At 41.4% G+C, this 21,955-nt stretch overlaps 1 protein-coding gene across 6 annotated transcripts in view; it reads right to left on the bottom strand.

The window, feature by feature from the left end:
• The window catches only part of KIAA0753 (KIAA0753 ortholog), a 58,150-nt gene that overhangs the window by 10,385 nt on the left and 25,810 nt on the right, over window positions 1–21,955 (bottom strand). For 5 of the 6 annotated variants that reach the window (XM_070772876.1, XM_070772877.1, XM_070772875.1 and 2 more), the window contains 10 exons: window positions 20,798–21,033; window positions 18,383–18,549; window positions 16,631–16,750; window positions 15,473–15,562; window positions 12,257–12,335; window positions 11,117–11,200; window positions 7,662–7,847; window positions 5,799–5,880; window positions 709–829; window positions 1–225 (listed from right to left, as the gene is read on the bottom strand). In XM_070772876.1, the coding sequence (XP_070628977.1) occupies window positions 1–225; window positions 709–829; window positions 5,799–5,880; window positions 7,662–7,847; window positions 11,117–11,200; window positions 12,257–12,335; window positions 15,473–15,562; window positions 16,631–16,750; window positions 18,383–18,549; window positions 20,798–21,033 (1,390 nt within the window). The remainder of the gene's footprint in view (window positions 226–708; window positions 830–5,798; window positions 5,881–7,661; window positions 7,848–11,116; window positions 11,201–12,256; window positions 12,336–15,472; window positions 15,563–16,630; window positions 16,751–18,382; window positions 18,550–20,797; window positions 21,034–21,955) is intronic. The other variant, XM_070772881.1, reaches the window with a different exon arrangement.

Here is a 21,955-nt window from a genome sequence, read left to right as displayed (position 1 = left end):
CTTTCAGCTATGAGCCATGGGTTGAAGGAGCCCACGGCCTCGTGCGCGATCACCCGCAAGTAGTGCTCGAAACGGTGGCAGTAGTCACCGATGCTACGACGCATGGCCGGCGGGACGAAGAGGGCAGCTCGGCCTTCAGTCTGTTGAGCATCTTCTAAAAGGGAGGGAAGGGGAGCTTCTCTTTTCTCCGATCCCTCCTCTGTAACCACACTTTCATCCAGGGAACTGAGAGCAAATAAAAATGATGAGAGCATTCAAAATCATCTGCAAGTGAAAGTAAACTGTTAATGCATCCTGATGGTTAGACAACCAAAGGCTGACCTTCATTTCCCTTCCTCACGCTGCACCAAACCCAACATCACCACTCACTGTTTCTCCTTTACATGAACCAACCATCCTCATGGGAGCAACATCTGGACAAAAGAATTCTTAAAGCAAATCTTGCCGTAATGACCTGCACAAGTCACCTGTGCCACTGTGATGCTTTCAATCATAAAATTCAGCTGTTACTAAAGGCTCCTTAAGATGCAACACACTCAGTGCCCATCTTATGAACACACTGCTTTGCTGGGCCATCTTGGAGTTTGGCAAGATCTTGGTCAAGAGAAGAATCTCTCTCTGTCTTGTGGTTATCAAAGGAAAGCAAAATCTAACAAGGTCAAAGGTAACCAACTACAAATGAAATCAGACAGGCTCGTGACCACTTACGCGCCATTGCAGGGCCCTTCTAACACGATGTTCACATCTGGGTCTTTTCGAGCTGCTGTCTTTGTGATCCTGATTGGATGAGGAGAAAGAGGCCTTTCACTCACCGCTGGAAATTTGTGGTCTAGAAAAGGAGAGGTATAAAATGACTATATGTAAAGAAATGCTGGAGTAGACATCAGAGCTGTCCTACTGGCCAGTAACCTGTGAGGAAATGCACAGGCATGTCTCTTAAGCGGAAGGGTTGAGCTGGCAGTGCAAAAGGCACACAATGCCTTTGTTCTACCTGAAAAGGTGAATTCAAAAGTCAGCAAGAAACAAACCAATGAGAAGTTAGTTTTAAAAAACAAGGAACTTGTTTCAAAGCTTCTGTCAGCTCTGAGGTAGACTCCTTGAAAAGGCCTGTGCAAAGCCAGGTTCCATTAGGATCCACTCCCCATTCAAGGAGTCTTGAGCAGTTGGGTTTGTTTTTAACCTTTAAATTATCTGATTACTGGAGAAGGGGAAAAAAAAACACTCACACCTGAACACTTGATTAGCTGACAATTTGTCTCAGCTTCGCTGGGAAAATCTGCATGATGACAGTCAAAACATTAACTTATTAACTATACATTGGGGCAGGCTTGACAGCTCTTTGGAGTTTCGGATTATTTATATTTTTAAACACATTTCAGATGTAAAAAGAAAATTGCCCTTCTCTTAGGTAAAGAGCATGTATAAGTCAAACACCTTTCTCTGACTCATGTATTTCTTTGTTTATGATTTTTAACACACAGGAATACAGTATAGGTCTTTCCCTGGTGATCTAGAGGTTAAGAATCCAGAGGTTAAGACTCCACACTTCCAATGCAGGGGGTGTGGGTTCGATCCCTGGTTGGGAAACCAAGATCTCACATGCCATGCAATAGTGGCCAAATTTTTTTTTTTAATTTTCAAAAAATTTTTAAAAATATTAATAAAAAGAAATACTGCATAAGTCAGTTTTTATAAAAATATTACTGAAAGTACAATCGATTTTTAATTGACTTCAGAAAAGACAGAATAAGAGATACAGATTCGACACTGCACAATTCACAAATCACTTTAAATTTGGTTTTTGTGATGCAATTAAACATACAATCAGAATAATTAAAGACAGAGGGTTCTTATGAGGATTTCATGATTCTGGATTTAAAGTATCCACAAATTTGTTTCAGTTCTTAGTGTTCTACAAAGCTCCTTTGAAATGCATACCTAGACTCCAGCAGAGTCAGAGATAGTGACTAATAATTTAAATTGTCCTTGAAAAAGAGAACACTGAGTCCTTGGTAAGGCTATCTTCTGCACGATGCAACCTGACTGTGGCCAATGGCCAAACCAACAGTGAAACAGTTGCCCTTCAGCACTCCCCTTTCCTCTGCTTCCAAACCGAAAGATGCCCAGTAATTCACCAGGCAATGATGAGAAGGCTCCTCCCTGGGTCATGCCCCTGCTAGGTGCAGCTGGGATACTACTTAATATGATAAACCTCTCTGGCTTATTTGGGAGACATAAAGACCCTCCCGGAGAAGGCAATAGCAACCCACTCCAGTACTCTTGCCTGGGAAATCTCATGGAGGGAGGAGCCCGGTGGGCTGCAGTCCATGGGTTGCGAAGAGTCAGACACGACTGAGCGACTTCACTTTCACTTTTCACTTTTGTGCACTGGAGAAGGAAATGGCAACCCACTCCAGTGTTCTTGCCTGGAGGGTCCCAGGGACGGGGGAGCCTGGTGGGCTGCCGTCTATGGGGTCGCACAATGTCAGACACGACTGATGCGACTTAGCAGCAGCAGCAGCAAAGACCCTCCACAAACATCTCTAACAGGGTAGGACACAGCAGAAGTCTATGGGAGTTCACAGGAAGAAGCGAACATAAAGCGGGCCTGGAAGAATGGTTCACCTGTCATGTGAGGACAAACACAGAAGCTAGAGTAGGGCTAGGGGAGAGAGAGAGAGAATGAGACGAACAAAGAATGGAGCTTGAAAGATTACCAGCACTGGGACTTCCCTGGTGGCTCAGTGGTAAAGAATACACCTGCCAGTGTAGGAGACACAGGTTCGATCCCTGATCCGGGAAGATTCCACATGCCGTGGAGCAACTAAGCCGGTACGCCACAACTACTGGGCCTGCGCTCTAGAGTCTGAGAACCTCAACCACTGAGTCCACACGCTGCAACTACCAAAGCCGGCATGCCTGAGGGCCCCGTGCTTTGCGTCTAGAGAAGTCACCACATGAGAGAAGTTTGCCCACAACCAGAGAGTGGCCCCTGCTTGCCACCCACGCAGCACCAAAGAGCCAGCACAGCCATAAATACATAAAACTATAAAGTGGTACACTTTAAAAACAATTACCCAAACTGAAAGGAATGAATCTCTATTGTGTTTACATGGCTCATTTTTCAGTCAAAATGTGACACAGAGAACATTTTACCTAAGACAATACCCAAAACTCATACTCTTTTAAAGAAGTGTATGTACATATGCTGCTATTATGAATCTTCTATACCCACAACTTCCTTTCCTTCTCTTAATACTCACAGTACCAAAAATCCTTTAGAGGTAATGTTTAACCACATTTTATTTTCCTTCTTTCGTTGAGTAAAGTACTAACTGATAAGCATGAGTCAAAGAGAACTTGAGCAACACACCCCAGCCCAAATTGCGACACTGGCCTAGCAACTGCAGCCAAAAGGCATATGTATGAATTTTTAAAAGTGGAAGAGAAAACTGAAAGTCTTTTCAACAAATAGTGTAAGAACAAATGAATATCCATTAGCAGAAGGAAAAATGAACCTCAACCTCTACCTCAAACCAGAGGCAAGTTTTATTCAAGATGGATCACAGGCCTATACATACAAGCCAAAACCATAAAGCTTCTAGAAGAAAACAAGAGCTTCTCTTCTCAACTTGGGAATAGGCAAAGGTTTATGAGATCAAAGAAAGCAAAATCTATACAAGAAACATTGGATAGCTTAGACTTTATCAAAATTTAAAATGTTTCCTCGTAACAAAACACATTTTAGAAAATACATACGTGAGCTACAGATGGGGGAAAACATTTGCAAACATTCACCCGAGCAGATTAGTGGCTGCTGGGAAGAGATGGGGGAGAATGAGAAGTGATTGCTAATGGTAGCTGGGATTCTTGTCAGGGTGATGAAAATGTTCTGGAATTAGACAGCAATGACATTTGCAACATTCTGTAAATATACTAAAAACGACTCGACTTTAAAAGGATGAATTTTATGGTATGTGAATTATATCTCAATAGAGCTGTTTTGAAAATAGTATATATATGGCAAAGAATTCACACCCAAATGCATGAAGAATTCCTATAACTCAAACATAAAAAGTCAATCCAATTTTTTTTAATGTAAAAAAAAGACTTGGACACTTCATAAAGAAAGATATGCAAATGACTAATAATTACCTGAAAATGTTCTAAACTTCATTATTTACCAAAGAAATGAAATTAAAGCCACAAAGACATATTGCTACAGGTCCACCAGAATGGTTATAATGAAAAAGACTTTGACAATTCAAATGTTGGCAAGGATCTATAGCAATAGGAACTCAATGCAGGGAGTGTAAAATGGTACAGTCACTTTGGGGAAATGTTTGACAGTTTTTTATAAAGTTAGACATGTGCCTAGCCCATAATCTGGCAAATCTACTCAGGTTTTTATCCAAGAGAAATGAAAACCTATGTCCATAAAAAGATTACACATGAATACACTCAGCAGATTTCTAATAGACCCAAATTAGAAACAATCAAATGCAGATCTCCAGGCAAATGGCTAAACTAGATGTGGTCCCTGTGCACAAAGGAATACCGCTCAGCAATAAAAAGGAACGGACGCTGACACAAAGTGGGCAGGCTGAACAGTGGCTCCCCAGGATGTCCAGATTCTGACGCCGGAAACCTGGGAATGTCTCTAACATAGCAGGAGAGACTTTAAGGATCCTGAGATGGGGAAAGTAACCTGGATCACTGGGATGGGCCCTAAAGGTAACCAACAAGTCACTGTAAGAGGCAAGCAGAGGAAGACGTGACTCGGGAGGAGAAGGCAATGTGAAGGCAGAAGCAGTCTGGAGCAGTACAGCCACAAGCCAAGAACGCAGGCAGCCTCAGAGGCTGGAAGAAGGCACCAGCCCTGCCAATCCCTTGCTTTTAGCCCTTTGAGACATTCAGACTTCAGACCTCCAGGAATTCATTTGAGAATAAATTTATTTTAAAACCACTACATTTGTGCTATAACTTGTTACTAACTTAAGCTTGTTACCCTAGCAACAGGAAATGAGCAATAGATAAATTATAAGACATCATGCTAAATCAAAGACAAAAGGTTAAATATGTGTATGATTCCACTTATATGAAATTCCAGAATAGGCAAAATTAATCTAAAGTTAAAAAGCACAGTGGTTGGCTGGGTAGGGGGACACTGACTGGGAAGGAGCACAGGGCGATGGAAGGAGTACGGGTAACAAAGATGCACCCATTTGTCAAAGCTCATCAAATAACACAGTTAAGATCTGCATATTTCATTAGATGTAAATTTTATCTCAAAAGGAAAAAGAACCCTAAGTAAATATGAAGCTCCAGTTGCTGATACACAGGTTGAAACGTTTCGGGTAAGATATACTGATATCTGCAACTTACTCTAAAATGCACCCAAAAATAACACGAATTGATGGGTGCTCATGTGTGCTCAGCCATCTCCAACTCTTTGCAACCCCATGGACTGTAGCCCACCTGGCTCCTCTGTCCATGGGATTTCCCAGGGAAGAATACTGAATGGGTTCCATGCCCTCCTCCAGGGGATCTTCCCAACCCAGGGTTCAAAACTGCATCTCTTGTGTCTCCTGCATTGGCACGTGGATTCTTTACCACTGAGCCACCTGGGAAGCCTGAGAGGCTAAGGAGATATATGATAAAGCAAATGTAGCAAGATTTTAATTGTAGAATCTAGAAGATGTACATATGAGTATCCACTGTACAATTTTTTTCAACTTTTCTGTATGTGTGAAATTTTTCACAGTACAATGTAGAGGGAAAAGTGGGGGAACACTCACCGTTTTTTTCTTCCTGCATCCAAAAATGAGGATCGGTATATACAATTTTATTATATCTTTGGCGAACTGTCTCCTGGTATTTCTTAAAAAAAAAAAAAAAGATTAATTTATGCAGAAAAAAATTAGTTCGTTACAAACCAGAGACTAGGAAGGTTGTAACAGTCCAGCAGACATTTGATACAGACACTTCGCCAGCAAACAGGCACCTCCCAGGCCAGGAAGTGGTTAGCTCATGAGGGGAAGTGTAAAATAAAATGAGGCAATTAATCTATACTAATTAATCTAATCTGGACCAGAACTGCCCACTAGAATCTGAATTGATGATGGAAATGTTCTATTTTTGCCCTGTCCAATGTACTAGCCACTAACTATTGACCACTGGTAACGTAGTGATGTATTTAATTTTAACTGGTTTACATTAAATGGCCATGTGTGTAAATAGCCGTGTATGTAAACAGCCATGTGTGTGGCTACAGACTACCATTTGGGATACTTCAGGTCTAGACAGTTACCCCCAAGAAGGGGAAATCAGTTACAAGACTAGGATAAACTACACATTTTTAAATTGTCAAAAACCAACTAAATGTTGTCTTCCCTATGTTTTTGGTTTAGCAGCAAAGCCAAAATGAGATTTCATCCAGGTGGAGTTAAAATGAAAATTCTGAGCTAGGAGTCAGGGACCCGGATTCTCAGCTCCGCTCTGGTGGAAATTTTTGGGTAGCCTTGGCCACGTCACTCACTCCCTTACTGTATCTAAATTTCCTCCTCAGAACCATCCAGGGCTTGGTTTGCATAATGTCTGAGGTCTAGAATTCTCTACGAGCATTCTAAAGCAGTGTCACAGGAATTAAGAAAGGTAAAGCTATCTGTGGTTTGCCAGGATCCAATGGGAGGAGAGCAGAAGAGGCAACTGGGCAGCAGTTATAAGCTGAGGGACGAAGACGTTGTTGGTTCCATTTGTAGGACTGGGCTCTGGTCCAGCGTTTTTGGTATCACATATCAATGATGAGTTATGTGTCAGGTAGTATACAGACACCTCATACCTCATTTTGTCCTTAAAAACACCCTCACTTAATTAAAAAAGACACATGTACTCCAGTGTTCATTGCAGCACTATTTGCAATAGCCAGGACATGGAAGCAACCTAGATGTCCATCGACAGATGAATGGATAAAGAAATTGTGGTGTTTATATATATACATATACACACACACAATGGAATATCACTCAGCCATAAAAAGGAATGCATTTAAGTCAGTTCTAGTGAGGGGGATGAACCTAAAGCCTGTTATACAGAGTGAAGTAAGCCAGAAAGAGAAAAACAAATATCATATATTAACACACATTTATATATTTATAGGGAATCTAGAAAAATGGTGCTGACAGGAATGGACACAGCGGGGGAAGGAGAGGGTGGGACAACTTGAGAGCAGTACTAACATATATACGCTACCAAGTATAAAACAGACAGCCAGTGGGAAGCTGCTACACAACACAGGGAGCTCAACCCAGTGCTCCGTGATGATGAGAGGGGCGGGGTGGGGTGGGGGGTGGCAGGGAGGTTCAGGAGGGAGAGGACATATGTATACTTATGATTCACGTTGCTGTATGGCAGAAACCAACACAACACTGTAAACCAATTATCCTCCAATTAAAAAATAAATTAAAAAAAGCAAAACCACCCCACTTATCAGAAAGGGTAAGTGACTTTATGAAGGCTGCACACTTGGCTGACAGTCGAGCTGGGATTTAAACTGAGGACCAGGTAACTCTGATGTTTTAAGCTACAAAACCATGAGGAGGAGCTGTGCTCAACAGAAGCCAGCCACCAGCAGCCAACTGGAGCTGCCACCTGCAACCTACTTCCATTTCCTCCATTCGGAGCATCATCGTCTCCAGGTACGGGCTGTCCTTGCCGTCCCCTAAGGTGGCTAAGGCATCAGACTCCCAGATCTTAGAGTGAGTCATGGGCCAGTGCTCATGAGTGGTATTTTCCAAAAAACCATCCAGCTGATGAATGTTACTGGATTCGCCATCAACAGCTGTAGCCTGCGAAACAAGCAAAGGGGGTGGAAAGGCAATATGAAGACAGCATGAGACTCATACACACCAACTGTGCGATGATACAACAGGCATTTCTACACTAAACCTAGCCTCTTCTAAGTCAGTAAACATTGATAGCAAGACATCAGGACAGTCAGGACAGTTTCTACCACAGTCATTTCAGTAGTTGCATCAACTGAGTAACACCATTAATCTCCATGAAAATTATTGTTACTACCTGTTTTGCCAGCTGGTAAAGCAAGTATCTGCCTTGTGCTAGACTCAGAAGAGTGTCCAACTCTGCACATGTCATGGGGCTTCCCTGGTAGCTTGGTTGGTAAAGAATCCACCTGCAATGCAGGAGACCCCGGTTCAATTCCTGGGTCGGGAAGATCTCCTAGAGGGCATAGCAACCCACTCCAGTATTTTTGCCTGGAGAATCCCCATGGACACAGGAGCCTGGCGAGCTATAGTCCATGGGGTGGCAAAGAGTTGGACATAACTGAGCAACTAAGCATCCAGCACATGTCATATTCTCCAGAGGACACACCTACACTATTCTTTTTCAGTTCAGTGCTTTGTAAAAACGTCTGTTCACAACATCACAGTTGATGGTTCTTGTCTGTTTGAGACTTTCTACCACTAACCTGGGGGCTTCCCTGGTTGCTCAGACAGTAAAGAATCCGCCTGTAATGCGGGAGGCCTGGGTTCAATCTCTGGGTTGGGAAGATCCCCTGGAGGAAGGCATGGCAACCCACTCCAGTATTCTTGCCTGGAGAATCCCCATGGACAGAGAAGCCTGGTGGACTACAGCCCATGGGGTTGCAAAGAGTCAAACACGACTGAGCGACTAAGCACAGCACAGCACCCCTAACCTGGAAGAGTTTCACCAGCCTTTCTTGACTTTGTATCCTTTACATTGAAAAAGCACTTTACGGCTTGCAAAACATTTTTATATGTGTTGTATTTCTGTTGATTCTAATATGTGTCTATAATCTGCTCTGAAAGAAGCTTTTTAACAAAGAACGTCTGCTGGGGAAATGATCGTATCAGGCTCTGGAAGGAGACATTTCTGGGACCCAATCCTGGTTCTGCCACTGATAGGCCTCAAAGTGGGGGCGAGTATACTTAACCTCTCTGGGCCTCAATCCTCTGGTTTGTAATATAGAAACAATAACCCTACATTTCAGAGTTATAAGGATTATATGCGCACTTGTACACTGGAACACTTAAAAAACAGTGATTGGCACGAAGAATGGTTACCGCCATAGTAATTTTTAAAACCTTTTAACAGTTTACAGAAGAAAATACATTAATGACCAACAAAGAAATGTTCAACCTTGACCAAAGTTAAAGAAATAAAAATCAGCTGAATAGCCAGTACAATAAAATTACCAAGAAATCTAGAGTTAACTAAACCAATAATGCAGGTCTAGCTAATTAAGATGTATATATCTGTTATTTTCATTCTTAAGAATCAAATATCAAGAATCCTGTGAGATAAGGAAGGACCCAATGAGCTGATATGAAAAAGATCACCAAAATATAAAGAAGCTGGATACAGATGAGCATACGGTACCCACTGGTGGGGAGATTTTACATGATACTTTTCCTGAATTGTTTGCCTTTTTAGCCAGGTACAGCTTTTAATTAAGAGAAAACCTTACACACTTCGGAAAAATGTATTTCATGCGCAAGTTCAGTTAATGACAATAGTAGCAGCAGGAGACAAATATGCCATGATGGCACCCTCCCAAAATCTATTTCCTGACACCAGGGATCATCCTGTCTGCAAGCAAATCTACTGAGAGCTACAGCTGATTTGCAAAGTGCAGCAAACGTCTCCTCCCTTTGAGAGATGAGAATTCTGGGTATCTGGGATCAAGGTCCCACAGCTCTTTTATAAGTTAACACAGCAAAATATCTCTTTTTTAACTTCATCATGCCAACTTCAACAAGTTTGCTTCTATTCAGTTATTTATAAACACTGACCCTCAATGGTGCTGCCAGGGAAACTCTTGTATGGTGATGCTAAAGTTTAACAGCAGCTGAGAATGGTAAATACTGGACAGAGTTACTTTTCCTTTTTAAGAAATTGTATTAAGGCCCATTTAATGCCTATATCATGCATGGTTCTCATGTACAAAGCTGATCATTTCTAGTAATACTCAAACATGCCTACTTCACTGACAGCATTTATGACCACTTCATTTCTCTTTCCTATGAAAATACCACGAGTTGCCTCCCTAGATGAGAGGTGAGTCTCATTACTTTTCTAGGGAAAAAGGCATCACTGGTGGCTCTGCAGTACAAAAGACACAGCCATCATGCACTTGGTCTACAAAGCCATATGCAGGGTTTCAGCTTCCAGTCTCAGATGCCTTACCTCCCATGAGATTCTGTCCTAAAATACTGGTACAATAAAATTACAACTGCAAAAATTACAGAAATATGCCAAAGCTGAACTATTGCTTAATAATTAGAACTGGGATATATCCTTGGGACCGACCATCTTCCTGTTGCTCAGGTCGTTGGGCTGCTGGAGCTGCATCCAATTTCCTTCTCACTCTGAGCTCGGCCCTTGCTCGGCCCTTCACTTGCTCTGAACACAGAAAGCAGTAACTTCTCTCCGCCCTCCACGAACAGCCGCCCGAGGCAGCCTGCACCTTCCTGTCCCTACGCCGAGGTGGAAGGGCAGGGAGGACAACATTCCCACAAATGGGGAACACACGTCCAGAGGAAGAGCACAGGGGCAGACAACCACATGCCATGCTTTCATTTCTCTCAAATGCTGTCATTTGTTCCTGGGCCACCTTTAGTCTCTGCCAGGCCAGATACTGGTCATTACTAGGCACTCAAAACATGCTTGCCTAACAATACACGTTAGGCCCTCAGTATAAAGGAAATTAGGCCAGTAATGAGCAAAAGTAGGCTGAACGAGAGGAAATGAGGGCAGTCATTGTTCTGCCGAGGGCCATCAACATTCAGGCTCATGCAGTCTACCCACGCTCTGTCATTGGAAGGAAAGCAAAGAGCCGCTGACAAAAACCTGTGGCTCAAGAGCTTTCTGTGAGCTGTTCACAAGGCTCATGGAAGTCATAATGCTAAAGATACACTGTAGCATTAACATGCCAGATGTGAAAAACCTCCACCCTTGGGAGTGGGGCAGTCTAGTGTCTGTAGGGTCATCTATGTGTCATTTTTCCTTATACCCGAGGATATCATCATGTAATAATCCCAGTGTCAGTCCAGAATGCCAGCCCCACCACACGCACCTCCTCTGCAGGCTGGGCTGTTGTTGCAATTTCTGATGGCTGATCCTTCAAATGAGTATCTACTTCCAGAGAAGAATTGACTCTCTATTAAAACAGACAAGCACACTCATGAATTATGAAAATTTACAACCCATATTAGTACAAATGAATTCTGCTCCCAGAATAACTTCTGTGTGGAACTGTTCATCAGTTTTAGCTATATTAGGCTTTCTGTGGAAATTTAAGCACTCTGTCTTCATGAAAATAAATGCCATGTGCTGGTCTTGGCTTTCTGCCCCTTTTCTTCCCTCAATTTTGAAACTGTTATCAGAGTAGCTGTGTGTTTTTGTGCAAATTACTCAACTTCTCTGTTCCAGTTTCCTCATTGACAAAATAAGGAGGTTGAATGGTTTGGCCTCTATGAACCCTCCCAGTTCTATACTTCTGAGATTTTCATTGACTCTAAAAATGATTTAACATGTCTCAGACCAAGAGATAGAGAAGTTCAGTGCCCTACTCAAGAGACCCAGAATGTTGTTCACTCCATTTAAGATTCTAGTGCTCTTCCATGGCTTCATCTAATCACACGAACAAGAGCATTCCTATTTACAGGATGGATTTACAGGGTCTGGCCATAGCATTCAGCTCACTACTCAGAGGAAGATGGCAAAACCTACTGGTGATGCTCTATACAATTTCATCTCGAAAAAAGCACTAATTTGTGCACAGAAGCTGTCCTCACATTTCTCTCCTCTGGAAAAAATACAGCAAATCATTCCAGATCACTGAGGTGAAAAAGCACAAAATTAAGAGTGGAAGCAGTGAACTGAACACTAATGCCAACAATAGCTTTATTTGATTAGGAACATAAATTGCAATCGAAACTCATTCCCTAAATGAAAATCTCACCTTTCGCAAAAGTGGTACTTTCTCTCTCCTCCCCATCTTGAACCCTCATCCACAAAGGAAGACACATCAGTAGTGTGGGTGCCCGAAAGGGGCCCTGGCAGCACTGTGCCCACACCACGACACACAAGCAGCAGTGCAGCTGCTGACTGCTGGACAGACACACAGCCCCGCAAAGGGTCAGTGTGACCTCTGGGGCAACACTTTTTATTTGAGAGCTTCCAAAAGGCAAGCATATGGGATGAACTAGATTACCTGGGCCTTGGCCAGGAGAGGCTTCAAACGCTCCAGAACTGCCTTCTCTACCTTGTCTGCTAACTGGGTGGTAGAAACACTATTTAGAAATAAAATTGAAAATTAAAATCAAAAGCAAGAAAATATCCTATTGTGCATATTTATTTACCACCCCAGGCGAAGGGAAATTGAATGACTATAAAACCACAGTGCCGTTCTAATTTTCATACAAGATCCCAGGGGATCTTGTTAAACGTAGACTCTGATGCGGCTGGCCTGAGGGAGGCCTGAGAGTCTGTGTTTCCAACAGGCTCTCAGGTGATGTGATACTGCTGGTCCTGACCCCAACTTTGAGGACAAAGGCTGAGATAACATCTGAAGAAGTATATTAGGCTCTGAGTCCATTTTGAAAGAATAATGGCTGCCTCGAAACAACTATAGAGGGCACAAGACTCAACAAATGAAACTAATTTTGTTCCCTCCCAAACCCCACAATAACAGAATCAGACATAAACTCACAATGACAAGGCACGGGAAATGGTGCTAGTAACTCAAGGACAAAAGTGGTAAGTAACTTCCAACCTGAGAAGGCTGAATTCTAGGGTTGTAATGGGGAAAGCTGAGGACTCACACAATTTGCACTGCTGACTTAAGAGGCTCAAGACTGGGAGCACCAGGTACCTCGAGGCCTAGGGGTAACCTGGGAGGAGGTGGCTTAACTATAAAAGACAAGAGTCAGATGATGTTTGAGAAGTTAGGGTCCTAGGTCCCTTCCCTCCTTCACGCACTGGACCATGGCCTCTCCGCAACTCTGAGGGAAGATGGGTTGGTTGCTCATTCTCGGGAGGGGCCTCCTGAGATGCAACTGCATTGAGACTGTAGGTGCCCTACTAAAAAGAGGGATGCATGGATGCAAGCTGAATGCCTAGGGGTAAGACTCACAGCCTCCTGACCATCTCAGCTCCAAGGACACACAGGTCCTCACTCTCTAGGCAGCAGATCAAAAGACTCATCTCTGGAGAACGTGGTGTACCCCAAAGGAAAGACCTAAACACCTGCATGACGGTCCTTAACCAACAGTTCACCCAGATGACCCTAGTGTAGAGCTCAAGGTAAATAATCCTTTCATTGGATGGTGCTTAGACTAGTCAGATATCCACAAGGAAAACAATCAACCCTGATAAGCATTTCATCTCACACACAGAAATTAATCAAAAATGGGATCACAGATATAAAAAATAAAACTGAAACTAAAAGCATTTTAGAAGAAAATATAGAATATCCTTGAAACTTCAGCACTGGTCATGATTACTTAGTTCATAAAAAAGATTTAACTGTAAAATGAAAAAACTGCTAAGCTGATCTTAATCAAAATTTGAAGCTTCTCATATTCAAAAGATCCCATTAAGAAAATACATAGGCAAGCCACAGGACTGGGAGAAAATATTTGCTGCACATATTCTGAAAGAGGCCTCAAATCCAGACCATATTTTTTGAAACTCTTAAAAATCAGTAATTATAAAAACAATAAAAAATGGATACAAAACTTGAATAAACACATCACAGTAAGCACTACCAAGTGTTCATCATCATTAGACTTCAAGGAAATGCAAAGTAAAATCCCAGCGAGATACCACCACGCTCTCACCAAAATAACTGAAATTTTAAAAATCGGACATTACCACATGTCAGCTGGGATGCAGAAAAACTAGAAGGGAACTCCTATACTAACTAACAATGGAAAACAACCCAGAGGTTAATTCACAAGAGGATGTATAAACAGACTGTGGAGGTGTGTGTGTGAACAGTCACACGATGGAATACTACTTGGTAGCAAAATGGAAGACTACACCGGGCAGCCTGCTGTCCCCCTGCCCAGGCCTCTTCCGGAGGTCCACTGCACCTGCTGCATCTCCGGATGCCCCAAACGTGGTAAGCCCTACATCTGCCAGGACTCATTCATGATCTATAAACTTTCCGGATGGGCACCTAAAAACTCCCAGAAGTTTAGGAAGGACCCTGCACAGCCTGCTTTCCCTGGGAGTCCTCATCTAATCCCAGCAGCACACTGCCTTTCCAGGTTTGGGCCTGCTTCTCAGCTGTCCAGATGAAACAGTATGCCGTTAGGGACACACACAAGGGTAACAGATTTATGAATACAAGAAATGAAAAGATGAAGACAGGAATCAGGACAGTGGTGAGCTCTGGGGAGAAAGAAGGAGATGCAACTGAGGAGGGACCCACAGGGGGGAGTTTGAGAGTAGGGGTGCTGACCTATCTCTTGGTTTGGGGGTGGTGGTAGTTCACAACACTCACCCTCTAACGAAAGGGCCACAGCCCTTCTAACCTGGGAGTGGACGCTCTCTCATGACTGGTGATAGAATGCACAGCTGTATCAATGAGGATTCTGTTCACGTGACTTCAGGGTGACTCTATGAGAGCGAGACAGATGAGCCAACTGCAGCGGTAACAACTAAGCCTGCTCATGAACTTCTTCGTGCCTGGATTTAGGTGGTGACACTCTTGGGGGCAAATGGGAAAAGCAACCTCACTCGAAAACCTTAGGCTGTACTCAAGCTAACATGTGAAGCAGAAGTATCCTAGCAGACTGCATATATATGCCCCACCTGGCCAAGAGACAAGCATCTCCAACGGAAACACAGACAGACATAACACTGGTCTTTCAGATAAAACTCCCCCTAAACTGTAGATATCATTCAAACTGCACACAAAAGAAATACTTTCTAGAAAAAATACTGTGCAAATACACGCAGGCATGCAGACACTCATTCATTCATTCATTTGGTGAGGTCAGGCCCACACAGTCCAGGATGGTGGTGAAACTGTCTGGACCAATTTAAGAATAGGCAAGCATGCACCATCCTTCAGAAGCAAACACATATCTCAGTTTCTGACAACTATCCCTTTCTTCCGTTTTCAGCTCATTCAGTTCCTTTGTTCTTCTGGAAGTTTCAGCATCAAGCCAATGGAGCCTAAAGGATACTATCACAGAGACATCCCAACTCTCCTCAAACTAGCCAGGACTCCCAGGGGCTCCCGTCTGAGCTCCGCTGTTGGCTTCTCAGGTGACTTCAAAGAACTTTAAGCAGTCTGACAGACAATAGACATGAAAAGTGTGACAACACCAAAAAACAATCCCAACAAGTTGTAAAAATAGCTAGATGATATAAAATAGGCCTGCTGTGTTTTTCTCTACCTCAGAAAACAGACAGTTACCTCTGTTTTTGCATTTTGTCCATTTGTTCGGCTTTTAATTCTTCTAATTCCTTCAATCTTTTGGAAGTTTCAGCATCTAGCCAAGCGAGTCTAGCAGAGAATACAAAAGTCAGGCCAATTCTGCCTCAACCTGCAGGTGTCATTACCGCATAAACAGACCAGGAGTCAGGACCCCGCAGAGCACCCATCTCGGCTCCATCAAAGACTCAGGAGGTAACTCAGTCTCTGGGCCAGTGAAGCTCTCGGTGTAATGTTCCATGTAAAAAGACATTTACCCACAAGAGCATTCCTGGTTAGCATGCAGTGCCACAAAAACCTGGCCACAAATATTCTCGAGAAAACTAGCCTTCGCTGCAATTAGAACTTCTTGCTCAGCTGTAAAACAATGCTGCTGCTCTATCTTCCAGCTCAGACAAAGAAATGGGCTCCCAGGAGAGCCCTCAAGGCAGAGTGAAGTCAAATAAACACAGTAAGGAAAAGCGAGGTCCTAACAACCTTATTGTATGTGTTAGGGCTTGATGCTTTCAGCCCAGGACAGTGAACAGTATCAAATTATCTAATGGTCCACTTTCACCCTGGCTTCCCCATAATTGCAAGAACAATTCCAGCCAAATGAATGCAGGCAACCTGTTTTCACTGTTCTCCTGTCATGGAATGGCCTCACCTCATCACCCCCTATTTAAAGCCTATTCTTCAAGTCCTAATTGCTTTTCCATCTCCCTCCAGGAAGCCCAGATCTCTGCAGAGGTGTCCTGTCCGCCTTCTGAACTCTCTCAGCATTTAACACTTCAGGTTTCAGGGGACATACACCTTTCTGTCTTATAGTCAGTAACATGTCCTCCCTGTTGACTATAAATAAGCAGGGGCTGCGAGTCTGTCCTTTTTGCCCACCCCCTTGACCCCTGCAAAGGTCTCCAAAGAGCTCACAACTGTACCAAAACAAGCAATTGGTAGACAACTGAAACGCACATAATTTTTGAATGAATTAGGCAAGGAATAAAAGAGGGGCTCACTGTCTAAGCTGTATAATTTGACAGGAAAGTTTAGTAATTTCCATTTTAAACAGCCAACATTATACATGGGCAAGAGGAGAGCTCACTTCAGAATTCCATTTGAAAGGGAGCCCATTTCAAAGATCTGACAAACGCCAGCACAAACCTCACTGCTTCGTGTTCAACAGCACCTCTCAACCGACTGTCCTCTTGCGTATCTTCCTGCTGGAGAGACTGTTCTTTGGTGGTATCTTTGGGGCTAGATTTCGCCTTGAGCCAGGCGGCACTGCAAAACAAGGAAAACTTACACCTTTGTAACCATTCCCTCCACACCTGATCACTCATAAAAGGTGCCAGCTGAGAAAAGACAAGAGTGTCACAGTACTGGTGATCTACGGGGGGGCTCTACATTGGAAGCTGAATGTGAAGCAGAGTGACAGCATCCACGATTCAGGTTCAGTGTCAAAGAGAAGGTCCTTTTTGCTTCACAGAAGCAATCACTATTTTAAATGAAAAAACAATTGTCAATTACAGAATAATGGGTGAAATTCAACAAAACCCTGTTCTAATATACAGATTTGGGTCACAAATTATATTTCACATTACACAGAAACTCTGTACCTTTTATCAGGTCTAATACAGCACTTTGAACCCCAAAGCCTTCCCCCTTACCTCCCCTATCTACCACATGTACACTCTAGAAGACAGTGCATTGTATATTTGGTTTGCAATATAAACTCCAACCAACTTCTGTTTTCATGAGCTTACCAACTGAATTTACATCTCTACACTAGTACATACATAAAAACAGAGAATTAAGAGCACAGAAATAAAGCAAAGCAGCACATATATTATGAAATCAGAAGACCTGATTTTAGTCCTGCTACATAAGCAAGGCATTAGATTCTCTGGACAGTTTCTTCACCTTTAAAGTGAAAGCTGATGAATAAGCATAACCGTCCACTGAGAATCACTCAGCCCTCAGGGGACCCCATCCCACCAAGCTTCTCACCACATCTCCTGCGGGCCTCTTAGAAGTGGGACCCTTCATGTCACCTACCTTCTCGCTCGCTCTCCTCCTCATGTGACTGCTTCTGCCTGCCTTCCTGTGACTGTCCTAGCTCCAGGTCCTTTCCACTGTGCTTCTGAGAACCACTGTCCATGGTACACGAGCTCCCATTTTTAACCACTTCCCTGAAGACTGTAATTTCTGCCTCACTGGACTCTGTGCCCCAGAAGGACAATGCCTTCTTCCCAGCTCTGCAGAAGATTGGGCCCTCATTCTCTATGTGCTGTGAGTAAGTGCTGCTGCTGCTGCTAAGTTGCTTCATGGCCCCATGGACTGCAGCCTACCAGGCTCCTCTGTCCATGGGATTTTTCAGACGAGAGTACTAGAGTGGGTTGCCACTGCCTTCTCCTGAGTAAGGGTGACAAGGCAGTAATGTCAGCTCTATCCTAACTGTCCTCTGCGTCAGGACAGCATCTATGAGGTTTGTACGGTTTTTTAATTCATGTTGTCTTGACTTGGACTAGGAATTATTTTTAAGCATTCATTCAGCAAAGATTTACTAAATGCCTACTAAGATTGACTACATCAGGCACTGTACATTCAGATATAAGGCACAGTTCCCAGCCTCAAGTAACCAGGATCCACTGGGTGTAGAGGCAAGTGAAGAGCAGCCCTCGAAGTCCACAGGGTACTGGAGTAACCTATGGGAGTTACTCAACCCACAGTCAGGTAGGAAAAAGGACCCAATGGGCTTCCAGTCAAAAACATTTCATGTATTACCCATCCAAATAAGCTTTTTTCCGTAAAGGGGACTAAGGCCACTGCTTCACTTGCTCTAAGCAATAGGTCACCTTTGATCTGTGGAGGAAAAGTAAGATCACATACCTGAATGCTTGAATTTTTACATACCATTTAGGAGATGCTGGTGGGGATGTGGGGTTTGGAGGTATCCAAGGAGCCCTACTGTCTTTCACAGGCTGTTGGTTCATTTTTAATCTGGAGGAGACTGTTGTCCTTTGCAACCTGCTTTTGCTGTAAGAGGGGATTAGTCTACTTTTTTCAGCTTTGTGGAGTCCCTGCAAGAGATAAATATGAATTATAAAGCCAAATGGATAGCAAAGAAACTGGTTTTAACCTCAGGCTTACTGAAGGTTCAAATGTCCCTATGCTGTTCATGCATTCATTCAGCAAAAACTTAAGTGGAAAGCACTGTTGTAGACATTTGGGGACAGCACAGATTACACTAAAACAACCCTGGTTGTGGGGAGAGGGGCACACGTGTAAAACTGAATCCCTGGCTTGGCCATCTTTATATATATACATATAAAGAAATATATATTTATATATTTAATATAATTAAATATAAATATAATATATATTTAAATATAAATTAAATATTTATATTTTAATATATATAAAGTCACATATTTTATATTTTTTTTATATTTTTATATTTATAAATATATAAAATATATAAAAAATATAATATATACTATATAAAATATATATAAATTTATAATATATATTGTAATATATAATATATAAATATATAATATATTTATAAATATATAAAATATATATAACGTCTTATATATTTATAATATATTATAATATATAAATATATGAATTTTATATAAATATATAAAATATGTAAATATACATAATATATAAATATAAATATACTTGTATATTTAATATAAATATATTAAATATAAATTAAATATTTATATTTAATATATATAAAGACATATTTTATAAATATATATTTTATATATTTATATATTTATAAATGTAAATATATAAAAGTTATAAATATAAATATAAAATATATAAAAATATATAATATATAAATATATATTTATATATATATATAAATATACAATATAAACAATATATTTATAAATATATAAAAATATATAATATATATTTATATTATATATTATAAATATATAAATATATGAATTTTATATAAATATATATATATATACTATATATAAGTATATATTTGTATATTTAATATAAATATATTAATGTTAAATATATTTAAATATAAATATATTAAATATAAATTAAATATTTATATATTTAATATATAAATGTATATATATAAAGAAATATATATTTCTTCCTAACTAAGCAAAAGAGATAAATTGTAAAACATTCTTGGATAAACCACATCTCTCAGTCTTGAGGTTTCCTATCTGTAAAATGGGAGATAATGTCTTCCCAAATTTCTAGAAGATTAAAAGAGCTAATAGAGAAGGAGTATGATGAAGTCAGGAGAAGGCAATGGCACCCCACTCCAGTACTCTTGCCTGGAAAATCCCATGGACGGAGGAGCCTGGCAGGCTGCAGTCCATGAGGTCGCTAAGAGTCGGACATGACTGACCGACTTCACTTTGACTTTTCACTTTCATGCACTGGAGAAGGAAATGGCAACCCACTCCAGTATTCTTGCCTGGAGAATCCCAGGGATGTGGGAGCCTGGTGGGCTTCCGTCTATGGGGTTGCACAGAGTCGGACACGACTGAAGCGACTTAGCAGCAGCAGCATGATGAAGGCAGGAAGGTATATGCCACCTAAACAGAACAACTACCATAAAATGCTATAGAGAACAAGGCTGTTTCGGAGAAATATTCCAGGCTGAATTTGTATAAGCTCAACCCTGACTGCCCAATGATCTCCCTTGAGAGTCTGTTTGAAAAGCAATAAAGACTTGATCTTAATCCATAATTTATGAGTAACAGGTGATTATGTTACAGAAGCCTATGGAGAAGCCATCAAATTGGAGTAACCACGTTAAGCATATTCAGACTAGGAGGTGGTCTTCTAGCCAGTTCTCCACTGGTAGGGCCTAAAGTTAAATTTTAGATAGGCGCTTAAGAATATAATGTACTTTGAAGCCAGCTGACTCCCAAAGCCATGTTAGAAAGTACTCACCCTAAGATGCCTTTCAATATCAAGTGATATATTATGTATCAATATTTAGCAGAAAATCTCCATCTTAAACCTTCAAATTTCATACTTCCAAATCAGAAGCAGAAAAAAATTGTATTTTAAAATAGCCTGCCCAATGAAGACCATGGTATCAAATCAGAAAGGCTCTTACTAAACCTGGACAAGAAAGAATGCCCTGTCCTTAGTAACAATACTAAAACTTGTTTTTTGTTTATAAGCTATGTCAGCTTAGACAGCTGGGCTTAAGGGCTCTGGCATTCAAATGCCCAAGAACTCAAATCCTGACTCCACCACTTACCAGCCTGTGTGACCTTGGACAATGTCAGATTAATACAAATGGGCCAAAAGAGAGGAGTGATTTCATACTTGCTGTGGTCTTGCTGATGCCAGAGTATCTTTCTTCCTAGACGGTGGCACGTTCTCAGTCACAAGCTTCTTTCTCCCTGCTTTTATTTTTGCCAGGGCTAATGCCTCTTCTTTGAAGCCTGCATTTTGGTCGAGGATAGATGGAGCGTTTTCCTGAAGGATATCCGCCTCTAATCCATCAAGCTGATTTTCCAGCCTCTGGGTCACTGGAAGCTCTGTATTGGGTTGATACTTATCTACATGGAGATTTCAGAAGGACAAGCGGAAGGAAATGCTATTCAAATCAAGTAAGAATGATTATCCAGAGGCAGATAAGCTCACAAAACCCTGTTAAAAGCTGATGTGTCTTGCTGCCAAGAGTTGCTTCTGATCCTATGACTCCTACTGCAGTTCTATGGCAGAAACCTAAGTATCATGGGTGACTCCTAAATCTCACCTCCCACATTTACTTACTCACCTGGTCCCTCAAATCCTAATTCTATCAGTAAAATACCTCTTGCCCTTTTCTTCCCTCCTGCCACTCCCTAAGGTCAGGCTTGCAATAAATATCTTGTGACTGCAACAGCAGCATCTTCTAACAGACCCCTTCCTTCTCTTCAATCACACCTTCTCCTGACTACCATAATTATGTTTTTAATGTAAATATTTAAGTATCACTTCTCAAAACCTTCGATGGCTCCAAATTTGATACAGAATAAAGTCTGAAATCCATACATGACATATAAGCTGCAATGGGAAAGAAAGTAAAACTGTATTTGAAGATGAGATATTTTGTATATAGAAACAATCCAAAGAGAATCTACAGATAGGCAATTACAACTAAGAATAGAGTTCAGCAATGTTTCTGGATAGAAGAAGAAAAATAAACAAAATTCAGTATCATTTGCAGATACCAAAATAACTAATTAGAGAAAATATAAGAGAAAAAGTACCCCATTAACAATAGCAACTAAACTATAAGGCACTAAGGAAGAAATCTTAGGAAAGATGTATAAGACTTTTTACCAAACAAAAAAGTTCAAAGGTATTTTTGAAGGACAAGAAAGAAAGTCTGGATCAATTCTTTTCATGAATGAAAAAAATACTGTAAAGCGTCAATTCTCCCCATAGTGATCCTCAATTTCAAATGCAAGTTCAATTAAAATCTCAACAGATTTC

The sequence above is a fragment of the Bos indicus genome, chromosome 19 (assembly GCF_029378745.1).
Source record: "Bos indicus isolate NIAB-ARS_2022 breed Sahiwal x Tharparkar chromosome 19, NIAB-ARS_B.indTharparkar_mat_pri_1.0, whole genome shotgun sequence".
NCBI classification, from domain to species: Eukaryota; Metazoa; Chordata; class Mammalia; order Artiodactyla; family Bovidae; genus Bos; species Bos indicus.
Note: the sequence above shows the minus strand (reverse complement) of the source record. Positions and strands in the feature narration are given on the sequence as shown.